This window comes from Tyto alba, unplaced genomic scaffold (assembly GCF_018691265.1).
Source record: "Tyto alba isolate M040663 unplaced genomic scaffold, T.alba_DEE_v4.0 Super-Scaffold_10, whole genome shotgun sequence".
In the NCBI taxonomy this organism is placed as follows: Eukaryota; Metazoa; Chordata; class Aves; order Strigiformes; family Tytonidae; genus Tyto; species Tyto alba.
The window spans coordinates 3,296,330-3,321,747 of record NW_024881262.1 but is presented as its reverse complement, the minus strand read 5'-3'; the positions used below and the strand labels follow the sequence as shown (position 1 = coordinate 3,321,747).

General features: G+C 41.0%; 2 protein-coding genes across 3 annotated transcripts; one reads left to right on the top strand and one right to left on the bottom strand.

Annotated features, from left to right (window-relative positions):
• The first annotated feature begins 201 nt into the window (after nucleotides 1–201).
• Nucleotides 202–11,190, top strand: NMD3 (NMD3 ribosome export adaptor). The gene is made up of 15 exons (XM_033005630.2): nucleotides 202–358; nucleotides 635–769; nucleotides 1,191–1,287; nucleotides 2,336–2,416; nucleotides 2,790–2,918; nucleotides 3,461–3,551; nucleotides 3,721–3,799; nucleotides 4,121–4,217; nucleotides 4,484–4,601; nucleotides 5,252–5,397; nucleotides 6,059–6,171; nucleotides 6,873–6,945; nucleotides 7,448–7,554; nucleotides 8,432–8,502; nucleotides 8,964–11,190. The coding sequence occupies exons 1-15, from the start codon at nucleotides 315–317 to the stop codon at nucleotides 9,095–9,097; spliced, it is 1,515 nt and encodes a 504-aa protein (XP_032861521.2). The 5' UTR covers nucleotides 202–314; the 3' UTR covers nucleotides 9,098–11,190.
• A 9,602-nt stretch (nucleotides 11,191–20,792) lies between these two features.
• On the bottom strand, nucleotides 20,793–23,797 carry LOC104362189 (serine palmitoyltransferase small subunit B). Of its 2 annotated transcripts, XM_033005622.2 has the most exons (3): nucleotides 23,785–23,797; nucleotides 23,160–23,228; nucleotides 20,793–21,836 (listed from the first exon to the last, which is right to left on the bottom strand). In XM_033005622.2, the coding sequence occupies exon 3, from the start codon at nucleotides 21,802–21,804 to the stop codon at nucleotides 21,562–21,564; it is 243 nt and encodes an 80-aa protein (XP_032861513.2). In that variant the 5' UTR covers nucleotides 21,805–21,836; nucleotides 23,160–23,228; nucleotides 23,785–23,797; the 3' UTR covers nucleotides 20,793–21,561. The 2 variants fall into 2 exon arrangements, with proteins under 2 accessions (XP_032861513.2, XP_032861511.2); XM_033005620.2 differs by lacking the exon at nucleotides 23,785–23,797 and having other exon boundaries at nucleotides 23,160–23,411.
• Between the last annotated feature and the right edge of the window lie 1,621 nt (nucleotides 23,798–25,418).

Below are 25,418 nucleotides of genomic sequence, written 5' to 3'. Positions count from 1 at the left end.
GATGGATCAAATCCTATGATTTTCAAAAAAAAAAAAAAAAAAAAAAAGAATTCGTGTTTCCAAGAATCACTAAGTACAACGCTATTCGCCAGCGGCATTCACACGGCGGCCTGAGGCGGCTGCCGCCATCTTGCAGCCCGGCCCCCTCCGTGCCTCCCGCCCACCCGGCCCGTCTCTCGCGGGACTACAGCGGCGGCGGCCTCCTCCTCCTCCTCCTCCTTCTTCTTTTTCTTCTCCTCCTCTTCCTCTTCCTCCTCTTCCTCTTCCTCTTCCTCTCATGCCCAGAAACCGGGCCGGCACGGGCAGCAGCCGCCATGGAGTACATGACGGGGCCGGCGGCGCCCACCCAGGGCAACATGTAAGCGGTGGGCGGGCTCCGGGGATGGCGGTGCCGCCGGGCGAGCTTCGGCCGCAGGGCGGGAGGAACCCGGGCGGCCAGGGAGCGGGGCGGCTCGGGGAGAGTGACGACTCTTCTGAGACACCACTTTTCTTTAACGTAAATAAATTAAAAAGCCTAGACCTACCTTCGGTTGCCACCGCGGGTTCCTGCAGTCGTCAGCTCTGAGGGCAGAGTCGCTGTTTCGTGACTTTTTTTTTTTTTTTTTTTTTTTATTCCTCTCCCTCTGTGTTCCAGCCTGTGCTGCCAGTGCGGCGTGCCCATCCCGCCCAACCCGGCCAACATGTGCGTGGGGTGCCTGCGGGCGCAGGTGGACATCACCGAGGGCATCCCCAAGCAGGGCACCCTCCACTTCTGCAGGCAGTGCGAAAGGTGAGCGGCCGGGCTCCCGCCATCTCCCGCGGGCGGAGGCCCCTCTCCTGAGGGGGGAGGCGGGCAGCCGCCCGGCACACCCCACCGGGCATGTTTTCCTCGGGTCTCGTCTGATTTTTCAGCACGTTCTTGTATTTATTTCCTTGTGGAAGCAGAAAGGCGTTGGTATGTAGGGTCTGGATGGCGTAAAGGAGTGAGTTTCTGGTCCTTGAAAGGAAAACGAAGCGGGCAGATGGGCGAGGATGGCAGTAAAAGTGTGAATGCGCTTGGAATGCGTCGATCTTGATGCTGAGGGGGGCTAAAGTTGTAGCTGCAAGGCTGATATTAAAACTGAAAGCTTGGGAAATAACTGCTCATCTTTTGAATGATTTAATTTGCTGAAGCAGCTTTGGTGTACCATAAAACGCTTCCTGTGTCATAGGTATCTTCAGCCTCCAGGAACCTGGATTCATTGTACCTTGGAATCAAGGGAGCTTCTTGCTTTGTGTCTCAAAAAACTCAAAGCTTCGCTGAGCAAGGTGAGTAGCTAATCCTACTGGTATCTGATAGCATGTTTATTGGTACTGCATAAAGTGAAGTCCAGCTAACTTATACAAGGTTTGATCCTTTTGGAGTAGCTGTACTTGTGTAGAGCTTATCAACTGATTTATATTAAATACAGAGAATGACAATCTGAGCTCAAATAGCTCTGTACTAGAGTTTTGGAAGATTCGGTAAGGACAGGCTCTAACAAAAAAATTTCCAAGTATACTGAGGAGGCTCTTGCAGTGCAATTCTGTGACTTCAAAGCACACAGCATACTGCACAGAGTTACTGTGTGGATGGGAACTGAGCATAATTAGCTGAAGGAAGCTAATGTGGTTTTAATGCACCTTAATTTTACTGTTTTCTTTTTACACATTTTTAAAATTGTTTATACAACACTTGTTCTTACTGGTTTATGACAATATGAAAGGGGGTTGCAGAGGTCTACGTATAGATTAAATTGAAAGTCACGTGTTTAAGTTGAATAAAGTATCTCTTAGGTTCAGAATCTTACCAGAGGAAAAAATTCTGAGGTAGTGTTTTAGGCAAAAAAAAATTGTTTTGTTATCATAGTCATCAAGATTTGAATTAGATTGCCTTGTTGAGCTTCTTGCTATTGGGTTAATAGTTAAATATACAAAATACTTTTTGCTGCAATAAATTTGCATGTTCTTAGTTTTAGAAATTAAATTTTCTTTTTAGTCCTGAGGAAACCATTATACTGTCCAAATTCATCATTACATGGGATCCAGAGATACTGTGGAATAGTGTATTTGGTTACTCTGGTGTGACAGTCTGAGGTTGCATTGCCGTTATTTTTGGTAGATCAGACTCTGTGTTCTAACTAAGCATTATTGATGATTTGGTTTGGTATACTGATACATATGTTTGTTAATTAAGGTTGTTCGCTTCCTCACTTGGTTGAGGAGCCATGAACTATACCATAAGCTTGTGTTTTGTGGTCATTAGAGCTGCATGTTTTTAACGTGTACTAGTACAGCTGCTGGCAGGGGCTGAGTTCTTGTTCTTTCCCACTGGCAGGTCCGGCTCATTGATGCAGGCTTTATTTGGACCGAACCACATTCTAAAAGGCTGAAGCTGAAACTGACTGTTCAGAAAGAGGTAACCGAAATTTAGTATTCTGCATCTGGCTTTTTAAAAGCTTTTATGGCAACCAGTATGGTTTTATTTTCCTTTTAGTATTATTACATTTTAGGTAAGTGATTCTCTTTGGTAAATTTCAAAGTGTGTTTACTGGCTTATCTTGAAAGAGTATTGATTTCTCTCTACCTAAATTTTATCACTGAAGTGCCATTCATCACAGTTTGAATTGGCTGTTCCAGTAAAGTTGGGAAAATACCACTAATATTTGTGGCTCAAATATAGCTATCTGCCATACAGTTTTAATATAATATAGAAGTTACTTCAGAACACTGTGGTAAACTAGCTTTGTGTCTTGACAGGGCTAATGACCCTTTAAACTTTTGTTTTGCAGGTGATAAATGGAGCAGTTCTTCAGCAGGTATTTGTGGTGGAATATATAGTTCAGTCTCAAATGTGTGAAGACTGTCATAGGATCGAAGCGAAGGATTTCTGGAAAGCTGTAGTGCAAGTCAGACAAAAGGTAGAGGCAAATTGAATTTTTATTTGTTCATGGTAGAACAATCAGGCAGACAAATATTTGGATGATTTTCTCAGAAAAAGATGTACTCACATTTGCACACTGCCACAGAGATACATTTTGTATTCAAGGTTGTATTTTTTTTATTACTGATCTTAGTTTAGAAAAACTTTCTCTCTGCTGTCCAGTGTTCTTAGCATATTCTTTTTAAATGATGGCTGGCAGGAGGATCTTGTGTGAATTACTAAGTATCCTTCTGTATTTTACTGTAGTGTTAGAAACACTGGGACAGATTGTTTATAGATAGTCTTTTTTAAAGAAAATAGTATTTCTAGCAACCAGTTACATGAAAATGAGAAATGGAATCTCTAAATAGTTTGGTATAAATAGAGCACATCTCTGAAATATTTTTGGTTACTTGGAATAGACTTTGGACTGTACCTTCCCTACATGATCTCTTCATATAAATGTTTATTCTTCAGAGATACTGGATTTGCACTAGATGGTTCTGAAAAAAACCTTGATAATTTTATCTTTGGTTTTAGACACTGCACAAGAAGACCTTCTACTATTTGGAGCAGCTGATTTTAAAACATAGGCTTCATCAAAATACACTTCGCATCAAAGAAATCCATGGTAAGTGAGATGGCTTATTAGTCTTGACTAACCTGTTTTATATTAGAAGAGTGCTTGCGTTAGTAGCTATGTACAGAAAAGCAGCAGATAACTTAGCCTTTGTATTGTATTTGAAAAAAAAACATAGTACTTGAAATAGATATGTTCATCAAGTTTTCTTTTCTTTAAGACGGCCTGGATTTTTATTATTCTTCAAAGCAACAGGCCCAGAAGATGGTTGACTTTCTTCAGTGTACAGTTCCGTCTAGGTATATCATTTACAATTGTTGCCTTGAGTACTCAAAAGCTTTGGGGAAATGTCTTTTATCCTTCATTTTTAAAGAACTTTGTAAGTGAAGGTGTAAGGAACCTGTATTCTAGTTAAAATGGACAAAATCCCTTCTACAGAAGGTCCTGTGTTTTCCACTTAGCCATTATAAAAGTAACCCTCATGCATGTTTTTATTTCCTTAACTTTTGTATTTGCAATACATAGCAATGAAAGTATATAGCTGTACTTTGTGCTGATTATCGTCTGTTTCAAGTAATGTCCTTCCTGCTGCCTGAACGCTCAATTTTTATATTTTATAGATCAAAATCATCCCAACGTTTGATCTCGCATGACATTCATAGTAATGTCTACAATTACAAAAGCACTTTCTCGGTGGAAATTGTTCCCATATGCAAGGTGCCTTCTATCTATTTCATCTCCAGGGTATTGTACAAAGTGGGTAGAGTTTGGTTTTGGTGATGGGGACCTGATTTATTGTGTATTTGCGGGGATGGAGGGGTCTGCTCCCCACGAGGCATGGAAAGTGCAGGTAGCGGCTATCTTGAGGAAGTTACTGGGTGATACTGAGTAGAGAAATAGAAAGTTTAAAAATCTGTTTCAGATTTCTTCGACTATTAAAAATTAAGGAAAAATGAGTGTAATTATTTTCTGTTTACATGCAGGACAATGTTGTATGTCTGTCACCAAAACTGGCACAGAGTCTTGGTAACATGAGCCAGATCTGTGTGTGCATTAGAGTAACAAGTACCATCCACCTCATCGATCCCAGCACCCTGCAGAGTAAGTTAAGGGTTCTTTGCTGCACTGTGGTGGCATCTGATTTTTCTGCTGGCACAACTATTTTATTGTTTGTTTTCATGAAATCTTGTATCTTTAGACCTCAACATTGTAAATTTATCTATACAAGCGCTGATGTAGAAATGTAGTAGCGAATTAAAGTTCTCTAAGCTTGATTTCTGTAGTACCCTGGGCAAAACGTGCAGGGTCAGGTTTAAGTTCGTGGATGTTCTAGGCTAAGCTCTTAGATTCGTCAGGTATGTTCCTCTAAAATTAGATGAAATCAATTTTTTCTCTGGATGATGATTCTAGCTAATTTGGTATTAGAAGCACTGTGCTTTGATTGGTATTTGCTGGTAAGCTTTACCAGCAGAACACCTCGAATAAGGTTACATCCAGGAAAATGATTCTTATGAATAAAAAGGTCTATGCCTCAGGCACCTGGTAGGTGATTTAGCTGTCACCGATCAACTGCTCTTGTAGTACAAGTTTGTAATATGCATCATGTCCTAAATACTTGTGTTACAATAACAAACTTGAACAAAATGCGTTTGGTAGTTACCTTAATTTTGGCTAATGCTTCCTCGTCCTTTCAATTTCTTGGCAAGAAATTCTATCCCTTGTGATTGCTCATGCTGGTGGGTTTTTTCCAGTTGCTGAAATTGATGGAAATACCTACTGGCGCCACCCTTTCAATAGCTTGTTCCACCCCAAACAACTAGAGGAGTTTATCATTATGGATATCAATAGGGTTCAAGAAAAGAAAAAAGGTGCAGGTGCTGGAGCAAGATCAAACAAGGTGAGAGTTTCTCTCTGATTCTCTGTTTTGGACCTTCCTCTCCTTTTCCTCCCCTACTCAGCTGAACTTCTGTTTTGAGTCATTCTACTTAGCAAAGTCAGATGTATGCTTTTTTTATTTCTTGCCACTGGCAAAAGCTCTTCTCAGGAAGGTGTGGACAGTGTTTTGGTTTGGAAATTGCACCAGCGTTATGTGAATTCCACTTTCAGAAATACTTCTCTGTTGAAGAGTTTAAACTAGTTACTATCGTTATTGAAATTACTTTATCAGCTCTGTAGCTCCTCAGTTAATAAATTGGTTTTGTTGAAGTATAGAAGCATTTCTATTTAATCAGAATTAAGGAATCAGTACCAAGCATTTTCTTCTCAGTCAAAAGCTATATGGGGTTGAAAGTTAGGAAGTAAAAAAAAGCCAAACAATAAAATGCATCTAATTACAGAAACAGCATTTGTGGAATAATTCTTGTGAAAAGTGGTTGGCATGTCCATTTCCTTTTGTAAAGATGAGAAGGAGTAGCAAGCAATACATTGGATGCTTGATGTAGAAATACAAGTTTAATTACAGATGTAACTTAAGCCAGTAATGTAGCAGTGTAGATGTTCTAATAGCACAGCAAGTTAAGCTGCGTTTGATTACAAGAGTGTTGTTTTTATTTCTCAAGCACACACTGGCTGAAGCATGGGTACAGAAAACCTCGGAGTTGAATACAGATCACCAGTATTTCTGCTGCACTCACCTGGGACACATTCTGAATCCCGGCGACCTTGTCTTGGGGTCTGTTCTGTTCCTTGTTTTTTATTAAATGATTATTTAATGACTGAATTCTCTGGGTTCTCTACAGGCTTAGGTATCTTCAAGGAAGTTTTGAACTGTTCGGATTTCTGAACGAAATCATCTAAAGGGATATAATCTTTCATCTTGACCATGAAAAGATGGGCATAATATAGGAAATCTTTAACGGAAACCATCTTGTGAAAAGGGCTGTTAGTACTAAGAGAGCTGAAGCACTGACTTGAGAGTGCACTGAAATAACAGTTTAGACACAAATAGATGGGAGGGATTTTTAAAGTACCAGGCAAGATCTTTTTGTTTGCTGTATACGATACTCACTATCAATGACAAACGTGAAATTTTTTTTAAGATTAGGCAAATTAGGTGATTCTCAGACTTAAACACAACTGTTATTGGAGCTGTTGTAAGCCCAACAGAACCTTGGTGGATATTGCTGTTTGGGTTCAGAAAGCTGGGGAGCGCTACTGAACAGAATTGGGGAACAGCAGCTTCTAAAAGCTATTTGTATTATGACAGCTGCATATCGATTTTCTATTTACTCTCTACTTCATTTGGAAACATTTATCTTCCTTAGGAGCTGTAACTTATGCTATGTTGCTCTTTAATACAAACATATGATGTATTGAGTTCCATTTTGTAGACTTGAATAAAAGGGTGGGATAAAATACCTATTTTCATTTTAGATTCGACTTGGCGAACTGCAACTTAAATGATGAGTTTGCCAATAAGATGAACCCACACAATATTCCTGATGTGGTAAGACCATTTTCTTTCTCTGTACGAAGTTCTCTGTGTTACCCAGGGGTATTAGGGAATATGATTTTATAATGAATACTCATTAGCTCCATAGTGCCTGAAGGAAGAGAGGATATTAATCTTGAAATTTGAATAGCATCTAATTTTGAAAATTATTTTCCCACTACTTAAATTTTTGAGTGGTGGTTAAATAATACATTTACTTTATGTTACTCTTTGCTGTTTTTGTTCAAATTACCACGCACTGTGTGGTGAAAACTGTTACAACTCCACTGTGTGTATGCCTCTTCAGGACATAATCCAAAGTGTTTGGAAACTTTTGAATTGACAAATACTATATAAATTCTGTATAAAACTTCTGAGTGCCAGACTGACCCTACCATTTGTTCAGGTGCTTTTACAGTTGCCCAAGTCTAGACTTGAGTGTTGTTTTGAATTTTGAAAGTGTCAGCAGCAGCACTGAAGGTGTGTATGTGTAAATACCTGCTGGTTTTCACCATAGGTATTAATAAAGAAGAGCTACGACCGCAGCAAACGCCAGCGTCGCAGAAACTGGAAGCTGAAAGAGCTGGAAAGGGACAAAGAAGGCATGGATACAGACGATGAAAGGTCCGGTATCTCCATGAAGCTTTTCAGTCCCTGCTACCTGGGATGCTGTGCCAAGTCGAGAAATAACATTTCTCAGTTTCTGCTGAGGATAAACTCGGTGCAGTTTTTAATGGAAGAGTGAAAAGCTGATGGCCTGATTGCTAAGGGGGCACAAGCAAATGCTGCTGGTTCTGTTTGAGCGTGATGCTGGCTCATAGGGCAGGTTGATGCCAGTGCTCTCTGAAGAACGTTATCTCTCTGCTTTTTTCCTCCTTCCCTACTGCAGGAAGTGCTTTAAGCATGTGCACCTTGTGCTTATCCTGACGGCTAAGTTTTCAGGGGAAGGTGGATGATGAGGACAGCAGGCCAGGGGGCTGTGCAAACAGAGTAAATCCTGAAATCTTAAAGATAACACTGCAGGTTTTTCAGGTTTACTGTTGCAAAATATAAAAAGTATTTTTATGGGTTTTGGTTTTTTTTTGTTTTGTTTTGTTTTCAAGAAAAGCTTAAATCATGAGACAAGAAATATCAGAAGCACTGTGTCTGTAGCTTACAGCTGTTGTTTGTAAAGGTCAAGGGACACCAGTGAAAACACACTTGTCACTGGTGTGTTCAGTGACAAAGCTGATACAGCAACAACAGATTCTCAGTAACATTCCATTGAGTAGAAAAAATGAGGTAATTAGAGTTAAATGAGGAAAGGCAAGTTTAAACTATGGGCGATAATTAAAGGCAGAAGGAATGAGTTGGAAACGTAGGAGTGCTGTCAGAAGGCACGTCTGAAGGACTGCAGGTTACAGTCCCTCCTTGGGGCTTTGTTTCTTCGATTGTATTTTGTTTTATAAATTTGCATAAATCCAAAGGAAAAGGGAGTAAATACATTAAGCATCTTTTACAGACAATACCAGGACTTCCTTGAAGATCTTGAAGAAGATGAAGCCATAAGGAAGAATGTCAACATTTACCGGAGTAAGGCCATTCTAACCATTTAATTGCATCTAACTAAATCCTGACTATTTGAGTGAAAATGTTTTTACTGAAGTTACATATTTGGATTCTTTGAACTACTTGTGCCTAGAGAAATGCTGTAGTGTAATAGCTTCAGGTATTCCATGTATTTCACATGGACTGAATGGATGTTGATGGGTTTTGTTTGCTTGTCTTTAACATGAGAGGGAGAAGCGTATTTTCTCCAGCACACAAAACCTCTCCTGGGTGAAAGATTTGATACACAATTCAGCATCTTCCATGAGGGCAATTGCCATGGGATTGTTGGGCTTTAGGAGGGATTTGTTTGGGTTTTGGTTTTGTGGTTTGTTAGTGGTTTTGCTGGTGTTTTTTTGTTTGTTTGTTTTTTTTTTCCCCTTCCTTCCCTGGCATGGTTTAGGGGGTTTGGGGTTATTTATTTTTTTTTTCTATTATTTTTTCAGATGCAGATATTCCAGTGGAGAGCGACACAGATGATGATGGTCCTCCCCGAATCAGTCTGGCTGAAATGCTAGAAGATCTCCATATTTCCCAGGATGCCACTGGTGGGGAGGGAGCAAATATGATGACAGAATAAGAACAGTGCAGTAGCCAATGCAATAAATACTCCCTTAATGAGGAAAAAGTACCCAAAGCATAAGTAAACATTACAAACAGATCACATGAACGTGAAAAGTAATGTGATAACTATGGCTGTACCCTTAAGTAATGGTTCTAAATTAATGTTTTTATGTATAATCTTCTAGAAAATCAGCAATTAAAGTTTAATTTCTGGTGTAAGCGTTGCAGTGTAAGTTCCACAAGTTCCTCCCATCCCTGAGTGCTGTCTTGCAACTTCCACAGTGTAAAGACCAGCTGACTAACTGAAGGTTAATACAGTGGGAGTAATCATCGCGTTGTGCTGAGGGCAGCTGGTAAGGAGGGATGTCCAGAGGGAGAGATTTCATTGTAGTTTGCTATATTTGTAGGTAGGGTACCTACTTCCTGTTTGCTGCTTCCATTTCTTCACAGGAATTTCTCCCATCTTTTTGGTACAATGGTTTGAAGCCTTTTATGTTACTGCTAGATTATTCCATATAAAATATTTTGGGGAAGCTGAAGAATGTATCTTCTGTTCCTTTAGCAAGGAAACTCCAAATACACATTTACACAGAAAAAACCTCCCCGTAAATTGTAGATGCAGCCCTTGGTCGGAAAGATTGCAAACCTGTGTTAAGTATAATGGATACAGTATTGTACTACATTCCATGTCTGTACCAGTGGATTAAAAGCAATATTCATAACAACTAATTAATGCACCAGGTATGAACTATTACAAAACTATACAGATATTTTTGGTCCATTTTTTAGTGAACTTTAAAATCAAATTTCTCTCTACTGCGAGCCCAAAGAGGACGAGTGGTGTAGGAGGACATTACATACTTCTATTCGTCTGGTTTTAATTCACTTTGCTGCACAAAGGTGGTTCAGTGGAAATTTTACTTAGAGTTACGGTGAGAGTTGTTTTTCCCTGGCGTGTTTTTTAACTTCAGGAAAAAACATTCAAAAGAAATGGCATATGTAAAGGAAGGAAATACTAATATGAAATTGGAAAAAAACAAGTATGTAGGATTTGTCTAACAGGGTATTAATTTTCAGCTTCAGATATCAAGATCGTTGCAGCTCAAATGAGAACACTTGATGTAGTTAGTCACTGCTTGTAAGAGAAATACATGGGACTGAAAATTCCTTATTTCTCTGCAGTATTGGGGCAGGAGGTGACAGGAGCACCTTTGATGCACTGTACTTCACAGCTTTTCAAGGCTTCAAAGCAAAGCACCAATCAAGGAGTTAGCAGTGTTCAGCCCACTGCCAGGTGAGAGAAATGTTTGCCCACTTCTTTAGTTTAAATGTAATCCTCTGACTGTTTCCAAGCAGGTGTGGATCTGCTGGATTTCAGGCTTGCTGTCAGCCCAGGCAGTGCACCACAGAGCTAGATTTAGTTATCTGTTACTCATACCTTTGTTTTTTTGTTCTGTCACACGCTTGTAATCATCCATTTGTAAAGGGGGGAAAATGGAAATTTGGAAAGGCAGTTTTGATGTAGCGAAGCGCTTAGCTGTCCTGGCATTGGTAGTGGCTCAGCCATCCCTTAGTGCTGTATTTTACTGTGTGTTTGTGGCACGTTAAGCAATTTTGCTTCCACTCTCAGGAGCTTTGTCATATTTTAGTATGCAGAAGAACAGTTAAGAAAAATCCATAAAGCTGCTGAAAACTAAAGGTACTATTTTCCGCATGACAGTAGTTTGGTTCAATCTATAAAGCAATGCTTAAAAAACATTCGTTGGAATGCAGCTGCATAGGTAACCTGAATTATCACTGCAATAAAAATGTTTCGTTATACATATTTTACAGTAGCTCCACCTGCCAGTAGTGCTGGGGAGATGTAGATAAACTCAATTCTAGTGAGCATTGGGCCAAACCGGTGGAAATGGAAGAAGTTTAACATGTAACTCGTAGCCAATGAATGGGTTACATGTCTGGATGAGATGTGTTTTAGGTTGTGATTTTCCTGAAAGAGGTAAAAATGATCAAGCCTTTATCTTACATAGTTTGGTAATAAGCTTCCTGTTGCTGGCAGGTGAAGGGAGAGGAATAAAAGCTTGTTTTAAACTGTGCTGTTTTGATCAATCCTTTTCCTCCCTCTGTAATGTTTTCTGTCCTAGTGTCTCAGTAATTTCAGATGTATTGCTGTTTGTCTGTCATTCTGTTTGTTACTCGAGATGTTCCTCTTCCTTACCCCCCACCCCGCTCTTCTGCCAGTCCACATTAGGTTTCAAGCATCTTTCAGCAGGAGTCTTGCCTGGAAAGATCTCATGCTATGGCAAACAAGTCATAAATCTAAGTATATTGCTTGGCTTTTTGTGCATTTGTTTGCTAGCTGGTAACTCATAGTAACAGCTCTCCAGTGAGTGGGTAAGCTGTGTGTACTTGAAACCAAAGTTAGTTCTAATTTTAGGTTCTTGAGTTTACAGTGTCCCTTTAACATTTAAACAGTTGGGAGCCAAAAGAGGCTTATGTGGTGTACCAGCAAATTAAATCTTTGCCAAGGTCTTCTCATTGACACTGGATAAGTAATTTGACAAAAGGTATTTATTACAATAAAAGGCTGCCACTTACTCTGCATCTCTTGCTGAAAAATCTCTATCTGTGGATTGAGCCACAACTTAAAGCTCCTCTCCTTTTATACATACAGAAGTTGCTTCAAGGTTTTAAGTCACAATTGCTCAATGATTAATTCGCACCCAGATTTTGATGAATTTTGAATCAGAAGAGTTGAAGCATCACGTCCCACTAGTTTGCTTGGGGGGGAGGGGGGTTGTTCTTGAGCTGTGAAGTTATGCACGTGTGCACGCCAGATTGGGCACCGGGTACTTGGGATAGCGAGTACCAAGCAGTAGCAGTGTGTGTAGTAAATTATGAGTACTGATGCAGATGTAAAAGGTTTGTCTGAAGTAATTACGTGATGGTTAAATTTGAAGTGTACTTGCTGCTTACAGTAAGCTAGTAGTAAGGCTAAAAGGAAAGAATGCTTTTCCAAAGTATTTAAAAAGAAAAAAAAAGTGCAGCCAGCTGACAAGATTCTGTTTCAGCAGAGAAGTTTTGTCCTTCAAGACAGCCAACGTGCTGTTCTTTCAGAAGCAAGGCTTTGACAGTGAAACCAAAGGCGGCTTCGTGCAGCCTGTCAGCCCTGTCACACTGACTCCCCCGGCTAGGAATGGTGGGAAGAAGTAGTTACTTAAGCTAATGGAGTTTCACTTCACTTTTTCTACCTCAGTGAATTACTGGGAGGAGGAAAGGAGACAGAAAATGTAAGAACAGATCTAAACTTTGTGGGGGTTTAGTGCTGAATTTCCATTTTGCTTAATGGTGAATCACTTCTTTTTGGGGGGTTCAGTTGCCTTAGTGAACAGCGTGTGCAGTAGCTCCTGTGAATACCTGATGTATTACTGTGATCCTAGCTCATTTTATTGACATTCAAAGTTCAATTAAAAAAAAAAAAAGAAGTTAATTTGTCATGAGAGAGGCTGCCCAGAACTTTGTAATGACTGAGTTTTGGCCACAGAAAACAGTGGAGGAGAATGTTATGTTGCATAAGTCAAACCTTACAGCACAAAAGCTGGATGATTGAGGGAAATAAATACACAGAAACTAGTGATTTGAGTATGCAAGCACTACTTCAGGCATTTTTTTTTCTATAGAAGAAACTAAAGTCTTGTATGTTGATGATGAAAAGCTTAAGGATGATGAGTTCACCTTTAACCGCTTTAAAAATCTGTTAGTCGATTCTCTTATGTAACTAGAGAGGTTCCCAAATACAGTTCAGGTGGAAATTGTTCAGGCAAAATATTTACTGGAAAACAGTGTTAAAATCGTGCCAGACAACTTTTTGAAGGCACTGCTCCTTGGGAAATCACAAGCTGAGGAATAGAGTATGCACTAGTTGGTGAGATACTGATCTGGTGGGGAGTTCTAATAGAATCAATATTAATTTAGTCTCTTTTATAAGTAGCTTAAAGATAGGGAATTACAGGGGAATATTGTGTCATGGATTTTTCATTTAAGAAGTTAGACTAATATATAGATTACTTTTGGTTGGTTGGGGTTTGGCCAAGGGGAGCACCCTTTCCCTGGGTACCACTGAGAAGAACCTGGCTCCGTCTTTACTGCCTGCCGCCGAGCGTTGCTGCAGGTGGATACGATCCCGCTGCGCCGTCTCTCCCCAGGCTGAACAGCCCCAGCTCTGTCGGCCTCTCCTCTGTCAGTGCTGCACCTACAGTGCAGGGACCAAGGAAATAGTACCACTCTGCATGTGTTTGGTGTCACTGAAACGTGTTCAGGATGGAGCACAAAGTGCTGGGTGTGTTTTAAGGACCCTTCTAGGAATGGCCAAATACACTTGGCGTGAGAGGCACAGGTGTCTCTGTGGCCAGGAGGCAGCTACAGTGTGGCAGGCACTTGCCCGTTCTTCTGGAGAAGCTGCCATAGAAGAATTGAGATGTGCCTGTGGTTAATGTGATAGTCCACCTGATGTCACTATTCCTTCACATTAATGGACCCAAAAGTGGTCTGTTCAGCTGCTCTGAAGAAAAGAGGGCTATAAACTCTGAAAAACTTGTTTATGCCGATGTAGTTCCTAATATTTTCATTTAAGTTTAAAATAATGGATTACCAACCTAAGGAAAAAATAAGACAAAAGCTGCTTTGATTTTGATGTTAAAGACTCACTCCTGGCAAACTGCTCCTGCTGCCAGCAGATTCGTCTCTACTTGCGCTTTGCCAGGGCCACTTGTTTTAGCTGCATTCTCCCAGAACAGATAAATATAGGGGTGAGACTCGCATGTTGGGTTTCCGAGGGCTTTTGGCAGTGTTTGCTATAGCTCATTCCAGAATGTGATCACATGGCAAAGAATATTATTGCCTTCAGAATTTAGTGACGTTTTCTGTATTTCACCTTCAGCTTAGGATGGGGACCTGGTTAAGACATACAAGAAACAGGAGATGAAATTTAAAATTTGTCAGTGTTTCAGTTCCACAATGAAAAACAAAGCATAATTGTAAAGAAAGAGAAGTGCCTTTGTGTAATTTGAATATTCAGCTTTAGGAAATGAAACAAATCCACAACTAATGTACCTTTTCACATCAGCTACGAAGATGTTTCAGATGTGCCAAGGACTGAAAAGATGTGAAAGACTATTTTAAAGTAATCTGTGCTCAGTGACAAGTTTTGTAATACAGAAGGAAACTCCTTAAACTGTAAATTACTTGGCAGGTTGTTTGTACACCACTTAGCAAGGTGAGACCTCAAGCTGCATGGGCTGTAACGATTATAATTAACACCTTTGTTATTAATGTAGCTCTTTGTTAGTTCATACTTTTTTCTAGGGCAGATCTGAGATATAAAGGGCTGCAGTTTTTAGCCCCTACCTCTGCGAAATTAATTTATGCTAATGTATGAAAGCTTGACATATTTAAACTAGTATGAATACAGCAGAAGAGAAAACCCTCAAAGCTGTCATTTGAGGCTCTAGGATTGTTTTAGACTCTTCCTTAAAAGGTGAATGATCATAGTGCAAATAATCCAGAATTAGGTCCTTTAGGAGCCCCGAGTGTCCCAAGGAGGGGAGGTGTTGGGGCGCTGTGTGTTGTGCTGCCCAGCTCTGTGGTTGCCTGATGGCAGCCTCGGCCGGTTCCCAGCACAGCAGCCCCAGAGTTAGTCCCGAAGCGGAGGTTTGCGGAAGCTGGGACGCTGGGGAAGGAGGTGCCGGAGCCAGCCGGCTGGAAGCGCTGCTACGGGCTCCATCGTGCTCGGGCAACTCTTCCAGCTGCTCCTCAGCCTTCCAGCATCTCTGGGCTTCGGTGCCTGTTTCCATACCCCTGCGCTCGACTCCTCGCTCCAGCAGGTGCCTGGTATTGCCCCAAACTCGGATCCGACACAAGGATGTGTCCGCCTCACCTAGGATTTAAAAGGAGTTCTGTTCAGTCCAAATAGTGCCAGTGTTCAGAGAGCTGCTGTTTAACCTTGGCAGCTTCTGAACTCCATGGATAGCTCACGCATTTACTGCAGTTTCCTCCTTGCCTGAATTTGCTCTTTCCCAAAGCCTGTGATCTCCAGACTGACACAGTCTCTAAGGAGGATTCCTACTGCTGCGGCTTTCCCGCTCTGTAACAAGGTCTGCCTGAGTTAAAATGCTTCGTAAAGGTTTGGGTATTCATAGCTACTTCAGGTTTGCTCTATATTTGATTTGCCTTTTTAATATCACTTCCTGTAACAGAGACATAAAGCTTCTATAGGTGTCACTGACAGGCAGCGTATGGTGACTTACAGCGCTGTGTTACGCACCCAAAGGATGGGTCAGTGACATCTGCAGCTGAGCTCATACACAACTCCTTGTGCTCCGACAGGATTCCAGATATATACAAGATTAAATAATTTCAAAAACTAATTCTTTTAACGTAGGTTTCTAACATAACGTAAAAAAATATTCAGAAGTCGAGTTCAGGTGTTAATGGCATGTAATGCATCGCTTCATTATGCAGAGAAATTAGCCATGCATAGTTGTACCAGTGAAAGCAGCCCTGGGTATCTTCAGATAAGTCTTCCAAATGGAAAAGGTTGTTAGAAGATATGAATGCTCAAGGGAGTTTGTTGGGGGTTTGTTTGAACTTAAGCAGCTTTCTAAAAAATACAGGTGCTTCTCAAAAGCATATTTTAATTTGCTGGGTGACACTCTCTACCCTCCACGTGCAGAGGGAAGCAACCCCAAGGTTCCAGTTGCCTCTACCAAAGCGTGTGCCCCTCCGAGCTGGAGCTGAGGGAGGAGCAGGGACCCACCTGCGGCCCGGGGTGCTGCTCTGGCTGGGCCCTGGTTGTACCCACTGGGCTCCCCAGCCCCAAAATCCCTGCTGCCCAGGGGCTGAGGGCACCTGCTCACCCACTTACGGTCCTGATGCACTGTGTGGACCCTGTGATGTTTCAGATGTATAGGTAGGAAGCTACACATCGATTACAAGGAAGGGAGGTAACAGGTCAGTGCAGCCCTTTTGCCTGCCCTGTCTCAGAAGGTGTGAGCTTTGGATACAAATTCTTCTTCTAACAGGCAAAGCCGTCGCATCTCGCCTTTTAGGTGGCTGCCTGGGGGCCTGAGCCCCAAGCTGCTGCATGAGGTGGATCACAAACTGAGTGTTGTACCATTTTTTTCTATGTGGTGCTTGAAAATGGATTTGAGCCAGGTCGGAAATCGCGTGTTCACTGAATGCTCAAGCACCCGCACCCACAGACTCCTCACCTATTTTCTTGCCTGGCGTATCCTTAGAGAGGAGCACTGGCAGTGGGAGGGTTGGGGAGATCCTCGCTCTGGCACCTCTCCTCTTGAGAACTGTGAAGGATACAGGTTCAACGCATGTCAAAAGGAAATTGAGTCTGTTCTGTCTTACATGAATGCCGTAGCCACAAGGCTACCAGCTTTCTCTCTCCTTTTTAAGGCAGCCACATACCAGCCTTGGCTGCCTGCAAACCCAAGTGGCAAACAGAACTTGTGAACTCCTGTGGGATAAGCAGGAGGCAAACCCTTAGCTGCCACTTTGAATCATTTCTGGGTAGACTTTAGGATCCCCAGTGCCTCCGGTTCTAAACAGCATATAAATAGTGGAAAACCTAGTTTTAAACAGCAGATAGATAGTGGAAAACCTGCATTATAAGATTATGGACCACATATTAAGTATCTAAGTTGAAACAGGGGTAATATTCTTATATGCATTTTCTACAGCCTTCAAACCGAAGCGGGAATAATCACATTATACAGAAAGTTTTAAGTCTCACCTTTGTAGAACCATCCTTTTGAAATATGAGGTTGTGACTTTTTTTTTTTTTTCTCAAGTATTCCGTACAAACAAAAAATAAATTCTAACCAAGCTAGCTGTATAAGAAGGGACAATATTTGAGAGTCTGGTAGGTGGAAGGTCCATGAGGACTCCTCGCCGTTCCCTCGGCTGTGCTTCTCCTTCCCCTTCCTCAGGCGGGGAGGTGTGGAAGTCAGGTGAGAGAGAAGTTCCTGGTGCTGCAGAGGAACAAAGGCAAAGCCCTGGCCTCCTCAGGAAAGCATAAGCAGGCAAACATTCACTCTTGCAAATTCTTTCCTTTGTCCCTCTGAAGAATATCTGGAAAGATTTCTATGTAAATACTATCCTATATAGTATTTACGCTGAATGCTGGAAATGTCACCGATATAGGAAGAAGTAATTTTCTGTAACAAAGAAGACTATAGCTAAGCTGTTGCATGAAGTTGTTTCAGCTGGCAAAAGTTAGGCAGAAAGTTTCAGTCAAGCAGGACTGAGTACTTTAAGGTCAGCTTTGTAAAAGGAAACATCTGCTGCAAGCTCAACATTGTTCTAAACATGTGCAAGATGAAAAGGAGTAAGTTCTGCGGGATGCAGAGGCTATTAAGTGCTGACAAGTTCACCTTAGAAACAGGGTTTTCAAGTCATAATTAATAGCTAAGATAAGAACTCAAATTATGCTCAGATGTAAATAGTATAGACAAAATGCATACATCATAGTAGCAAAACAATAAAAATAACAAGGAGCATGAACTTATCTTAGGTCTCTAAAAACTGTTAGAAATAATCATTAGCAGAGGGAGTAAAGTTCCATGTGAACAAAATCATCATCTTCGTTGCCTCTAGGAAATTTCAACTACTTGGATCGATAAAATACAGATTATAGTTTAATGAGAGATAAGGTGTAAAACTCCTAACGTAATAAACCCTCACCACGAGGGTGCTGTGAATCTACCATTATGTATTATAGATGTAAAGATCAAACAGTTCATTGTGAACAGCATGATCAGGGTTATTTTAGTGGATGTTTATTATTTTGTTCTTTAGTTTAAATTTGCTGAACCAGTATTGGTGAGTTGTGCAATTTAAATGTGAGATTCCTCTTAAAAAGTCAGTGAAACAGCCATCTGAATGGTGCTCCACATCACCCCCACCTTCCTTTTTAATTTATAGTGACATAAACTTCCCTTCTTTAAACGCACAGATGGGGAGGTCAGACCTATTCACAGAGGTGGGTAATGGAAATGAAGTTAGAGTACCATGTTGGTTATATGTCAGAAGGTAACCTCGTCAAATTAAGACTGCATGTTTAAGTCCACATTTGCAAATACTAAAATGAATTCCTTTGTTGTCAGAAAGTCACTGAGCAGCACGTACTGCATATACAGGCGTACACTGTGGTCACCAGGCTGAGGAGAGAGCAACAAGCACCTCTTACCGGGGCATCTGATGGATGATAAAGCCCTGCAAACAGCAACTGCAGCCAGCCGTCTCCCACACGTGCACACCCAAACACTCAGCCCACGCAGGCTGTGGAAAAGAGGCGTGGGGAATTAGTCGCCATGTAGCGTGGCAGGCGTTGGCATTGAGGATTTGATACTCTCTCGCTGAGCGAGCAGATCTGCTGATAAGGTTGAGGAGATAACCCCAGCCACCCCCTTGTCTAACAACCAACCTCCGACTCGTGTAGGCCCTGTGTGCGTATGGGCGTCTCTGTGCAAAAGCTGTCTGCAGGTGGCTGGCCTGTCTATGCGGGAAAGTTTGTCCAAAAAACTTTGCTTGTTCTTGGTTGCACAAGGAACTTAAGCAAAGTGGGATGGAAATGCTGCTAGTGCTAGCAAGAAGTCACCGGGAAGTGAACTTGGTGCAGGTGTCCTCAGAGAAGGATGTGCAGGCAGGAATTGCAGGGGATATTCCATTTCCGGTTCCTCTTGAAACACTTTCTGCTAGAGCCATGTGTTAGTAAATCTAGATTTGCAACACTTATCACCAGGTTTAAAAAATAAAGTTGTGGCCACTCAGTGCAGCCTACTGAGCCAGTAGAAGCTCTGCTGATTGAAAAAAATCTTGAAGCAGCCTGCTATGGTTGTCTCTGCTACACGGCAGATAGCATCTGTTGTCACACAGCTGGGATGAACGCTGTAGCAAGTGCATGACTAGACAGACATCAAATTATATCAGTGCCTGACCTTATCAAATTTACCTTGCCAGGTGAGCCTGCACCGGCCTGGCGTGAGCACATCTGGAGCCATGGCCTTATTCTATCAGTTCAACACCTGGGGCTGCTGGTCAGAGCGCAGCTTCCAATAGGGAACCTGCCCAAGCAGGTTAGTGTTTCAAAACTGAAATTGCAAGGTGGAGTTCGAATGCAATATTTGAAATCCTGTTCTGTAGATGAGAGCCTTGGTGACATGCAGGGAAAAGATTGTAATGAGTAAAACTGATCAAGAAGTTGTTTGTTTGGTTGGTTGTTTTTTCTCCAGCTGCCACTTAGCCCCTTGTTTTCTCCTTTGCTTTTTGGTGCTTTCCTGGCTCTCCTCAATTCAGCCAGCTGAGCTGGGATCCTCAGCAGCAGCAATGAAGCAGCACTGCTGTCAGCTGTCATTGATCTCCCTACTGAAGGACGGCTGCCTGCACACAGGGCAGCTCAGCAGACACCATCCTACGCAGGCTGTTGCAAAAGAGACACCAGCCACTTCAGGCAACCACAACAAACACCAAGTGAGTTCACGCTGGGGAGATGGGGAAAGGGTGGCAATAAACAAAAACACGCCCAAGATAGGAGTTCCTACTTCTCCTGCCCATGTCAGATTCCTGGATGTCAACAAATACATATAATTTAGTGTAAACGTGGAGATGTTGGCCTGATTATGCATGGAGCTTTCTCCAGAGGTACACAATGCAGTATGAGCATGTGTCTCCTCTCCAGCATGTATAAGGCAAAATACTGCATTGAGATATCTACATTATAGACTGACAGTTTTGAAACAAAATTATTGTCTTCATAAATAGCCTAATAATCGACTAACCTAATATAAAATTGTCAATGTAAAATATATTGACTAATATAATAACAAAATACTATGTTTCCCTCTTCTGTTCCTAAACATACTGAGCATGAAAGCTGCTAGGAGCAAACGCAAGATATTTACTACTTTAGCTGTTATATTACGTTAATAAAATAAACAATGGATTCTAATCTAAAAGCACAAAAGCTAGTATCTTTTCTATAAATGTCAAGATTACTCGGATACTATCAAAAGAGTTGTAAGTTTAAGCGCAGCTACCATCATTTTCCTGAATAAATTATTTTCATATCCTATCTTATTTTCCCCTAATTATAAACTGGGACAGTAACTGAATCTAGTGTTGAGATGACAAATGATGTAATTAGTTTTATCAATGTCTGTGACCAAATCCCATTTCATAACTCATTTGATTGCTACTTGCTAATAACATCCTAGTCTCTTAAAGGAGAGGACATTCTAGGAGCACCGCAGTGCTGGAAAGTTGTAAGAAAACTCACTTCAGGGTGGGTGGGAGCAAAGCTGCATTTCCATTACCCTGTATGCGCCCTGCTACTACTCTGTTCTTCTCCTGGGATGACAGAGAACACCGATTCTTGTTGCCAAGTGAACTGTGTTGGTACTTCATCCCTGGCCAGCTCCAGTCCGTGTCCGCCGTGGCAAGGTGCAGCACAGGCATCTTGTGTTTCTAAGGCTGAAGCTTAAAAACCACGGACTCTGAAACAAAGGCAATGACAGGGTGTCCTGCACATTAGTTACAAAGTCTGCAGTCTCCAGAGTTCGTGTTTCAGACACTACTCAACAGGTAGAGTATAAAAGGAAGTGAAAGAATGGAAATAAGGGGTTCAGGAAAAAGGAGACATTGTATTTTAGGTAGGGTTTTTATTGGTTTTCAACTGAAATGTCACTACCGCAATTGAGTATGTAGTTTCATATTCTGTATATGATATGCTTTACCAGTCTTCTAAAAGTAAAACAAAAATTATCTTTTTTCATTAAGTCGAAGAAGATGAGAATTTTAAAGAAGATGAGAATTTTATTATAAATGTTCATGGAAGTAAATCCCCACGTTTTTAACAAATCAACTGCATTATTTGCATAATGATGCTGAACCAGTCAAGTAGTTCATTGTACTAAATGAGGAAACTAAATAAATAATAAAATCACTCTATAAATACATACACACCAAGCTTAGAGAAACATCTTATAGTTGTATAGTATTGTGCAAAACCTTCAGTGTACACATCTTTCCTGAGCAAAACTATGGCAGACAAGAACAAATGTATGCCATATAATTTCTCAAGATGAAATCTCTCCATATCCAAGCAGCTCTCCCTACAATAACAAAATATGCAGCACAGTTGTTTCTGTACCAAATCCAGCTTCATAACTCCAGCCAGTCTTTAAAATTGAAAGCTCTTTAAGAAGCAGTCAGTCAAACGGTAAAAGCAAGGACTGATTGAAATTGTTTTGGCAAAATAATTTGCTGTCAGAGAGTCCCAGAATACAGAAGAACATTAAAAGATACTGCAGAATAAAACAGTGTTTGCACACACCCTGAACTTGTTCCTAAACAAAAAAGGAGTTTTAAGAAAAACACTTATTTGATCCAAAAGTCAGTGTCAGGTTGCCAATGTTACTTCACGATAGAAACAGTATTTTCATGATGGTTTCCAAATAAGTGCAAGAAGAACTGAAAAGCCATGTTAATGTGGGCAGGGACAAAGATGTAAGCAGTGTATAATACCATAACTAACATCATAATGTTGAAAGTGTAGAAAAGCAGTTTTTCCCAGGGCTCCATGAGATAGCTGCAGGTGATTAGTTCAAACTGGCAGTACAGCCAATAGAGATAGTTCTTCATGCTCTTAATATCCATCTTCAACTTTGTGCTGCTTCTGAAAGCCTTCCCTATTGCAATAAAGGATAGTTACTAGAAATAGAAACCTTACCAAAAAAAAATTAAGAATAAAAAAATATATAAAAACATAGTAGCAACTCCATGCTACTCAGTTTACTCATACTGACCATTTTTAGTAAATTATATTTTAAGAACACAAGAGATCTAAAAATCCAAGATTGCAAATACATTTTAAAGCATAAAACATGATCAGATAGTAACAGATTAGCAGGAGTCTTTTTTTTTTTTTTTCTACACCCCATCCCATAAAAGGTTTCATTTGTATTCCTTTTTTCTTTCCTACATCCAGTTCCAAACATGACAGTCCAATTTAGACCACTGTGTACTGGGCACTGTTGTTTACCAAGGAGGCTCCACAATATCTCTTTTTTCCAGAAATTGGTTACCCAATAACTATTGCAATTCCATCCTCCAAGCCAAACTCTACTTTCATAATTTTGCCTTGCACTGTACTATTTAAGACTCTGTTGAAGCAGCTTAATTCAGAAAGCACTTCAAACTCTCTCTCCTTCACCACTTGTGGATTTTGACCTAGAACTTGGTTAGAAGCCTGATTTCTACTACTGCAGACTGAATTTTAGGTCTTATGCTTCAGTTGCCACTGGTATGCAAACTGAGAGTATGCAGAATACCACACATAGAGAACTACAATAAAAGGAAACTATATACAGATTATCCAGCTGCTTCTGCAACAGAGATTGAATTGATCTGTTGCCAGAATGAAAACACACAAATTTATTTTAAAGCTTTGTGCTCAAATTCACACTAATAATTATTGAGTGTTACATTATACAGTTACCAAAATACAGAACTGGAGAGGGAAAGTACTATTTCAGTTATTAGTGCTTCCTGTCATTTGGCAAATAAAAGGAGACAAGACAAAAACTGTAATTCCCCACTTTTTAACTGGAAACTTAAGAACTTTTGGTGGTGTCAAGATCTGTGGGAAAAAACTTATTCCACAGAAATTAAATGCAACTTTCCAGATCTATATAGAGTAGGATTTTATCCTAACAAGAGACACTTCCTAAAGTTTTTAGAAAAATTTTGCCTCACCTTTTCCATTTTACTTCCATAGCTTCCCCACCTCTTTTCTGCCCAATAGGTGAGATGAACTAGGTAATTCTTCTGTAGTTAATTATTAGCTACTTTTAGCAATATCCTTACTAGATCTGTTGCATTTCTGTACATATCTTGCAGTTTATACTAAATCTAGGTTATACTTAAGCCTCTTATCATCAAATGTATTGCCAAGCTACTCTGAGGACACTTTTCTTACAAAAAAATGGATTTGGAAAAAAAGCAGAACTTACCTCCTCACTTCCTCCAGATGACAGAACGTCTAGATGAGAGATGCTTCCTGACACTTCTGCCTTTTGGAGCTGAACAGCTCATGTACAGATAGAGAAGCAGAAACAATTAGCTTTGATCCTCAATTACAGAGTATGTCCTCTATTCCCCGCCCTTCTTCACTATTGCTAAAAACTCCTCTGGCCAAAGCTCCCTGCATTATGCAACAAGGACAGTCATCGTCTGGCTCTGTACCATGCTCTCATGACAGCGTTAATTTGATAAATTGTATAAAGTCAGAGTTGAAGAACTGCAGGTAAGGAGGAATGTACGAGGCTAAAATACTATTTAGGACAATCAGCGAAAAATGTTTACAGTTAGTACCTTCCCAAATTTCGAACCTCAAAAACTATCTCTGCATCTGTGGGACTTTACGATGCAAGCTGCCAGAGTTCCTACAAGGTGCCATTTAATGTCCATGCAAAAATATGGTGTCAGAGTTAAGTAGCCACAAAAATGCAGCTCAATTAATATTGTCACAGGAAAGTCTCTGGTGAAGCCACCACCTCCTGTAACCCTTGATTAGTGCCAGTTTCAAACAGTTCCCAGTCTCCTCTGCACCAGTATCTCCCAGCCCTGTATACACACCTCAGACATCCTCATCCAGAAGCCTCAGGGTAGAGATAATACGTAGACAAGATTTCTGCAAGGAAAAGATGGTGAGTTTTTCTTAAAAATGCTCCAAAATAAAACCAAACCACACACACTTGAGGCATCTTAATGATCTAATTGGACGAGTAAATTAGGTAGAAATCTGCATAATAAGGTATCTTGCAGTCAAATCATTTCCAACTATGAATCGGCTTCATTTTGGGAGCATATGCCACAAGCACTGTCTAAGGCATCTGAGCCTCACCTTCTTTATTCCGTTCCTTACCAAACACAGCCTGAGCTGATCTATTAGTAAGTGCTGACCTACTCCCTTGACTTTTTTTTCCTGTCATGGTTTTCAACAAAACAAAGTTTTCTGTTTAAAAACTGTCCATTTCCCATAGAAAATTCACAAATGGTACAGCACTGCCCCTGGCAGCAGTAGTCAACGTGCCCCACGTCCTGCCTTTCTCCTGCAGAGCCAGGGGCTGGCCACAGGACTTCATCTCCCGAGCTGGACAAACTACTACATCATGGAAGATATAACTTAGGTTGGGGTCTAGAGGATGGACTCATCAAATGTGAAATATAATTGCCCTGGAGTACTGCTGCAGGATTCTTATCTCAAGAGTTTCTACTTTCAACCAGTCTTTCCCAGGCATGTATTTCAATGGAGTATGGAGGGGTGGCGTGGGAAGAGTTTTTGGGTTTTTTTTCTGTGAAAATGTTGGTGAAAAACAACATATACACAGGAGAAACAACATTTGACTAGCACAGTGCTCACATTCTTGGCAGGCCAGCATGCCTGCTTCATGCTATCCACCTTCCCTGCGAGGTGGATCAGCCGCTTCCAAATCCTCTAGCAAGATGCGGTGCCAAAGCGCCGATTACCAGGGCAGCCGAAGGCAAGGCTGTCACCTCAGTGCTCTCTGAATCATCTCCAAAAAACTTTAGCATAGAAGTCAGGAAAACTCGGGTAGGTACTTCTGCTGTTCTCAAGTGCAAAACTGTACAGATGTTTTAATTCTTTTCAGTAATTCTCCACTACTTTCAATAACAAATTCACCAAGTTGTAACGATGCAGAAAATGAGACTCGACTGGGTTTGCTTTAGTTCAAAAAGTTTTTACCTGACAGCTGAGAGCCCTTCTGAAAGCGATAGGTGGTGGTGCAGATCGGGAGGTTTCACAGCAGTAAAAGGTTGGGGTAAGCAGAATCGATTCCCAACGTGATGCTGTGAGCAGGTGTTGGATGGTGGTAGGTGAAGCCCTCAGGCATCCTCTCCTCCTCGCCTTCTGCGCGGCGCTCCTGCTGCTGCTCCCAGCTTCTACCTGAAGGGTAGATAAGAACTCATGAATACCTTTCACAGTTCGTAATCAGATGTGTATAGCTTCACTCAGAATACAAAATTTGCCTGAAATGCCTACCTTTTAAAGCAGTTTTAGCCTATGTGCTTTAAGACACTTTTCCCCACACAAAGAAACAGAAATAGTCTTGGAGATTAAAAAAACAATCAGACAAAAAAACAACAACAAAAAACCCCAGACAAAAACATGCTGCTACATTCAGTAAGACGCTGTGATGGTTGACTTCAAATGCATGGAGAAAGCTTGTTTTTTTGCAAAGATCTTA